Source organism: Patagioenas fasciata, chromosome 2, assembly GCF_037038585.1.
Source record: "Patagioenas fasciata isolate bPatFas1 chromosome 2, bPatFas1.hap1, whole genome shotgun sequence".
In the NCBI taxonomy this organism is placed as follows: Eukaryota; Metazoa; Chordata; class Aves; order Columbiformes; family Columbidae; genus Patagioenas; species Patagioenas fasciata.
Window position 1 is genome coordinate 41,426,055 of NC_092521.1, and position 7,399 is coordinate 41,433,453.

Below are 7,399 nucleotides of genomic sequence, written 5' to 3' on the forward strand. Positions count from 1 at the left end.
GCGTTCCTGCTGATTCAGTGACATAACTCCAAATGCAGATCCCTCACATTCTAACATAAACATACCCACTGGGATGATTTTTAAAATGTCTGCCTCTTCTCTTGAGGGCTCACTTACAAACTGGCTGATATTACTATGTAAACAGAGAGCCTGATTCTCTTCTCACATACACTGATCATACACAAGAGCTATGTCTTTGGTTTGAATAAACGTGTTTCTGAAAATCCAGACATCAATTTGAGCATCCTTAATATCAGTCAGGTAGCTGATGTAAAGGCTAACAGGTGGTAGAAAGTGCAGTTTCCATACAATAATAGTACTGGATTTTGTGTTAGTTCTGAAAAGCAAAGACCTGGCTGTATCTCAGTTACCAGATGAATGTGTGACATCGACGTACTGCAGCATTAAGAAAGGCAAATGAGATCTGAGGAGGTACAAATTGAGGTGTCTTCCTCTTCCAGGGGAGATAATAATGCATTAATGCCCTAATGAAATTTCAGCCGACATACTGTGCACTCTTCCCATCACTCATGCTCAGAAATGATGAACTCTAAGTATAGCAAACAAAGAGCAGAACATTTACATGAAAAGGGCCCATCTCAAGACAGAAAGCTGAAGATCAGTTTGTTCATTGAAGCAAAATGAGGACTAGGGAGAATAACCTTACCCCTGAAACACACCAGGAAGAAAAAAAAAAAAGTCTTTTAAAACTAAAGGACAATGCTGAAAGGGGGTTGGGCATCTTTGAAAGTCCCTTCCAACCCAAACTACTCCGAAGAACGAACAGATATAAACCGGCTACAAATAATTTGGAGCTGGAAATAGAAGGTGGCTTCTGACAGTCAAAGAAACGCAGCTTAGCACAGCTGGGGTAGAGCCATTTACAAACAAGAGGTGTCAGGGATCAGCGTCACCACTTTACGTCAGCTCCCCAGGATGTCATACGGAGCGGAGCAGAGAGCTGCCCCAGCTGTTGGGGTTGAGAACCTTACAGAAGTGTTTGGGGTTTTGCCTCTCTCTGGTTCGTTACTGATTGTGTTTTCCTAGACATCCAAACTGTGAAAGTAAGGCAAATACATCCAAACCTGTGAAATTCCAAAATGTTCAAATCAAATATCTTGTCTTCTTGCTTACTGTAGTAAAACCTGCTTCCCCCAAACACAGTGTTTTACACCTGAGGCCCAGGAAGAGAGGTAGAATTCGTACAGCAGGGACCCTCAGCACCAGTGCCTGGGGGTTTTGCAGTGAGGGCAGAGAGAGAAGGCGACCCCGCTACCCGGCGCCATGCAACGTTCTGCAGAGAATCTCTGCCCAACGTCCCGGAGAGCCGGGCTCCGGCCGAGGGGCTGCCGACAGCCCGGGGCCCCTCTCCCCCTGCCCCAGCATGACTCACGCCGATGTCTCATCCCCGCCCGCCCCCGGTGAAAACTTCCCCCGATTACTTTCCCCGTGCCTGTCCCCCGCTCCTCACGATGGCAGTGGTACCCCCCGCCCCATCCCAAGCCCTGTCGGAGTCACTGATGGCGGGGCAGCGGCGCCAGGAGGGGCATGTCGTAGGTGCTGCGTCAGCGGGAGCCCGACGGCGATTGGGGGAGGACGCGCTCTCTCCCCGCGTTCACTAATTATAAAGTGCCGCCGCCGCCGCCCGCACCCGCTCCGCAGCGGCGCGCCCGGTCCCGTCAGCGGGCGCTTGGCTCGGCTGCCCCCCCAGAGCCGCCCTCACTGAAGCTGTCAGCAGCCGCAGGCTCTGAGTTCCTCCCTCCGCGCCCCCTCCGGGGTCTCTCCAGAGGCTGTTCAGCCTCACTATAAATAAGAGCGGCTCCGACGCCGAGGCTCCAGCAAGGCGCAGCTCTACTCTCCAGCAACTCCCGGGAGCCCCGAGGGGAGCCTGTATGTGAGTGAACTGCTGTGCCTGCGAGGGGGACCGGCGGAGGGCGGGGGGTGCCTTTGCTGGGGCTGGTGCCCGTCGTCGGGGCGGCTACTCGGGGCGCTCCGGTGGGAAACCCTTCCCGGGAGGGGCCGCCGTCCCGCCTGTGCCGCTCCGCGGTGGGTCTCTCCCACTGCGGTGCGAGCTTTGCGAGAAGGGCGCGATAAAGTGTTTGGGGACGAACACTTTCACCGGACGGCAGAGTCTGGTCGCTTCATCCTGCGGGTCCGCTCCTGCTCTGGACGCCGGTCCGTTGCCTTGCCGCTGCCAAGCGCCTGTTTACCTCGCAAGCGCAACCAGCCCGGCTCCAAAAAAAAGTGTGAGTTATGAGAGTTGCTTTGCGACCCAGGACTTGGGCAGGACAATTTCGTGCCACCTTTTCCTGCCACGAAGCTGGGAGAGGCAGTGCTGGGGGTGGGAGCGGGGGGGAGGCGGCTGCCGGCTGACCTCTCCTTCTTGCAGCTCCATGGCGTTGCTCCTGAGACTCGGCTGCTCGCTGCTGGCCCTCAGCACCTGCCTGCTTCCGAGGGTGCGGGCGGACTGCGGCCGCGACTGCGCCGCCTGCGCCTACCGCCTGGGACCCCGCGCCGGCATCCACCCCCTGGTAAGCGGCAGCGGGGCCGGGGGAGCCGCCCGGCCGCTTCAGCGCCGCGGAGACCCCTAAGGCGGGCCGGCCGCTCGCCCCGCGTTAACTTTGGGAAGGAGGAAAAGGAGAAGAGGGCAAAGGAACGAAATAGCAAAAATAAATAGTGGAGGGAACGGCCGGGGTCGTTTGGAAGACCTGTTTTTGAATGAGGGAGGGAGGAGCGGGACCCGGAGCGCCGGGGAGAGGGCGAGGCGGAGTCGGGGGGTCACCGCTACAAACCCAGCGCGCCCCGATGAGACCTCCCCAGCCCGCCCGCCCTCCCTCCCGCTGCCCGTCAGCGAGCGGCGGCTCTCGCAGAGGGGACAATGCTCCCGGCAGCCCCAGGAGGAGCCAGGAAAAAAGCCGCGTGAAAACGGAAGGGGAAGGGGAAATCCGGCTGGAGAGAGCAGCTCTGCAGGGAAAGGAGAGGTCGTTCCCGGACGTTTTAGACCCGCCAAGGTGGGGGGAACCCGGGCGGGACGGTTTAGGGTGTCCCGACCCCCAGCCGCGGGCTGCACGGCCGGATGAGCTCTCTTCAGGCAGGATGGTTGTCGAGCTGAAATGCAGCGGATCTGCGTGAAAACTTGGCTGAATCTCACAAAAAGTGGGGTTCGAGGCTGGTTTGAGTAGAAGTACCTCCTGCTGCTCTGCCTCTTTGCACGGTGCTGCACAGTGTTAGGAATATGCCTGCAAAAGATCCTTTTGACAGTGTCTTCTAAGACAAATCATGCTAAGAAATCTCCAGAATGCGGGAGGGAGGGGGGATGTTAATCTCCAATTGTAATGATATTGAAATTATTTTAAAATATAGTCACAGAGGCAACTCAACTTTAAATGTAAGTACCGGCATCAGTGAAAGCCTTGGTCCTTCAGCCTCCCACTCAGGCTGCCGAGTCCTTTGCCAGTGGTACCTGCAGTTCCTGACCTCAAGTAGATGCATATTGAGGCATCATGCTATCAGCATGTCTAAATAATCTGAACAGTTTATTTGGGAGCACACAAAAGGAAGGACCGGACCCTGTTCTGATGCAGAATTAGGACTCACTAAGTACTTCTGCTCACTCCAAAAGCAAGGACTCACTTGAAGACAGCAGGTCCATAATGGCAATATTCTTAGGATGGCTGGCAAAACAGTTCCCTATACTTTTTGCTTACATCAACTCTCAATCAAAATTTAATGTAAACTGGGGGAAAAAGTGGTAGTTTGCTCTTTTGGAGGGAAGAATACATGCTTTTTGGCATATATGTTGTGGGTGCCTATATTGATGTTCTCTCTTGTACACCTTCAGCAATTATTCGAGTCAAAGTCCTGTTCCGTAAAAACAGTTATTAGTTGAAATGGGAAACGAAGCAACATGCTGTAACCATATATTCCTTATATGCATACAAACAGCTTTTAGAAACACATGTTTCTAGATGCTAGCATCTAGTAACATCGAACCTGATTTTATCACATTTTATCTGTAAGATGCAAGATGTATAACATTGTACCTGGTCGTTCACACCTGTGAGGCAGCGTATATTAATTTGGCCAGATGTGGTTATTTAAACTGGTTGAGAAGGGAAAAGGAAAGACCTATTCTTGCTTTGATTTAGAGCAATTTCAAAGTCACACTGAAGCTGATTTCACATACTTTTTACAGCATAACTACTATATATAACAACAAGCATGTAGTGTCAGTTTAAATAAATAAGTTATTGTTGCAAAATATATGAATGCCATTATTTTCTTGTGATCATATGAAAACTACATAAAAATTTCTTAGAGTAAAATGAGGCTCAACAGACAGGTAAGGCCAGAGGTGGAGAAGCCAGTCAGTTAGCTATTAAAGAAAACTGTGCTTGGGTTTAATGTCATGCTTTTAAAGCCCATTGAGACCCTTGGAAAACATCATCCATTGGCAGAATAAGTGCTTCTCTTATTGAAAATATTTATGGTTTCTTTAATTATTGTGGTATGAAAACCGTGGTCAAGAAGGAAAAACACCAGATTCACTTTTTTTTTTTCAACTGAAGAGTGTGGCTTCACAAGAAGGAAATTCCTCTGACAAAACAGAAATAGCAGTAGCTAATATGTATGTTATTATCTTTACATGATAGGTTACAAGATATGCATACAGGTACTGAAAACTTTTTTTGTCTTAGGCTGAAAATTTTTCATTACAGTCAGAAGCAACACAGCTTGGGAATTTTTCCCTTTTTCTTATGGTTACTACTTTGTATGTCAACCTACCAAAACCAGAACTTTGATCCTGCCTAAGAGAGCCTATATTTCTACTCATATTGGCATACATTTGAAAGATCTCTTTCACCGAGAAACTAATGATATTAGATAGAAATACAGCTTTAAAGCTGTTCAGTGTCTTGAAGATACCAAACAGTATAGTACAACTGGATTCTTTGCAACAAGAATGACACTTCATCAGCGAGAAGTAATCTATTTCATAAAATTTCTGAATACTCCTTTTGATTTAGAAGACTGAATCCTCTTCTATGCTTTCATGATGAAGCAAACCACAATTGATTTTTAGCTTACCATTAGTAAGTAAAAGATTTTCATAAGAACACACCTGGGGGTGAGGGAGGTGCAAGAACTGTATGTGGGGCTTCCTTTGAAACAGAAACACAGGGGCAGCCTTGACATACAGGAACCATGATCTTGTCCGGTATTCTGTCCCATCTTCTTAAATCAATTAAAGCTACAACAAGGTGGCAGTGAGGTGCTCATTACTATCAAATAATTCTCAGTACACCACATCCGTTTTTCAGGCATGTACACTAGAATGTGAAGGAAAGCTGCCTTCTGCCAAAGCCTGGGAGACCTGCAAGGACCTCCTGCAACTGGCAAAGCTGGATCTTTCTGAGGATGGCAACATTGCTCCAGGAGACAAGAAAGAGCTGGATGAGAATCATTTGCTTGCGAAGAAGTATGGAGGCTTCATGAAAAGATATGGGGGGTTCATGAAGAAAATGGATGAGCTCTATCGGGTAGAACCAGAGGATGAAGCTAATGGAGGAGAAATCCTGGCTAAGAGGTATGGAGGGTTTATGAAGAAAGACTCGGATGACGATGCCCTTGCTAATTCCTCTGATCTGCTGAAAGAGCTTCTAGGGGATAACCCTGAAGTGGGGCATTACCGAGAGATAAATGAAAATGATGGAGATGTCAGCAAAAGATATGGAGGCTTCATGAGAAGCATAAAGCGCAGCCCCGAATTGGAAGATGAAGCCAAAGAGCTGCAAAAGAGATACGGTGGTTTCATGAGAAGAGTGGGCAGGCCAGAATGGTGGCTGGATTACCAGAAACGATACGGTGGGTTTCTTAAGCGCTTCGCCGACTCCATTCTCCCTTCAGAAGAAGATGGAGAAACTTACTCCAAAGAGGTCCCAGAGATGGAAAAGAGATATGGTGGATTTATGAGATTTTAATACCTTTCCTTTTATCCCTTTTGTCCTACATGAGAAAGACTGCCTTATTGGTCATAATTTATTGTAATGTGTTGCTTGTACTGTACAGTTTTTTACTGTCCTTGGTTAATGATGCAATCTGCGATTTGTTGTTTCGGTTTCTGTGTTCTTTCAAGTCAAATAACTAATTTCTGGTCTAGTCAAGTTTCAGTCTGTATTGTAGTTTCCATGCTGAAACTATTTTAATTACTGTATTCATTTTCTTTAAAGAGAAGGTATTAATACATCTACAGTAGAGTTGCTTAACTGTATATATAATAAATTCTTCATCCTAACTGCATAAATTCTGAAATGCTATTTATTTACTCCCAATCATTTAATCAAACATCACCTCAATTTTCATCTTTAAGCAATCAGAGCAATGACAACATATTGTCTGTAATTATAGAATTTGTACTGCACACACAGCAACTGAAACACATTTTTGTCTTTAGTTTTCTCAGTTTCTTAGAATACTAGAATAATAAATATGCTCTAAAGTGAATATAACTGTATTTTCTCTAACTGCTCTCATGTTAACCAGTGAACAGAATAAATGTTTAAAGCCTAAATTTATAATTCATAATGTTCAGCCAATTCACTTAAAAAAAAAAAAATCATGTGTTTGACCTAAAGCACAAAAAAACCCATTTCTCCAGTGCACAACTCAATGCCACGTCTGATTAGTTACACCTTTTATATCCATCCAATATAGGATTGTACAGTCTTAAAGTTATAAACACTAACTCAAAAAGCAGTAAGCCAGTTTGTGCAAAATAAACATGGCCCAAAGCTGCATATTAAAAAAAAAAAAAAAAAAAAACAAAAAAAACCCCACCACCCTAATTTTACAGAGCACTTGACAAATGGTTTCCCATGGAACAGCTTTGTGTTTGATTCCTCAGCTGGTATAAATCACTTTGGCCCTAGTAAAATAAGGGAAAAAGCTGGTCAGCCTTTTCTGTTTCAGACAAAGACAGTATAAGTAAATCCAAGAATAAACACAAAAAGCCAACACTTACAGAGTAGATGCTTTGGCATTTACACTGGTGGCACTTACATCAAAGACCAGCTCCCATCCCAGTGTGCACTTCCTTCCATAATTCTGAACTGTCCCCCTAGATTCCATATCTGTAAACACTATAAGTTACTGGTTACTTTCCACTTAAATTAATATTTTAAAAATTGCTTTGACCACTGACACATTAATTTAAAGTTTCTACAGTCAAAATCCTAGAAGCTGTTTAGATACCCTGGTTATTGATGAAATAGTTTATGGGAGCTAGGTGTCTAAAATCATCTGTGGCTCTGTATTCAGCATCTGTATTTCAGGTTTGCATAGTACTACCTGTTGACACAAAGGACAAATTAAGTGCCTGATTTTTCTTTAACTGCAGGTC

At 46.2% G+C, this 7,399-nt stretch overlaps 1 protein-coding gene across 2 annotated transcripts; it reads left to right on the forward strand.

The window, feature by feature from the left end:
- The first annotated feature begins 1,642 nt into the window (after nt 1-1,642).
- Nucleotides 1,643-6,578, forward strand: PENK (proenkephalin). 2 transcript variants are annotated; one of them, XM_065831632.2, is made up of 3 exons: nt 1,643-1,894; nt 2,390-2,531; nt 5,322-6,578. In XM_065831632.2, exons 2-3 carry the CDS (start codon nt 2,394-2,396, stop codon nt 5,979-5,981), a joined length of 798 nt encoding a protein of 265 aa, XP_065687704.1. In that variant the 5' UTR covers nt 1,643-1,894; nt 2,390-2,393; the 3' UTR covers nt 5,982-6,578. The 2 variants fall into 2 exon arrangements, with proteins under 2 accessions (XP_065687704.1, XP_065687705.1); XM_065831633.2 differs by having other exon boundaries at nt 1,643-1,890.
- The last annotated feature ends 821 nt before the right edge of the window (nt 6,579-7,399 follow it).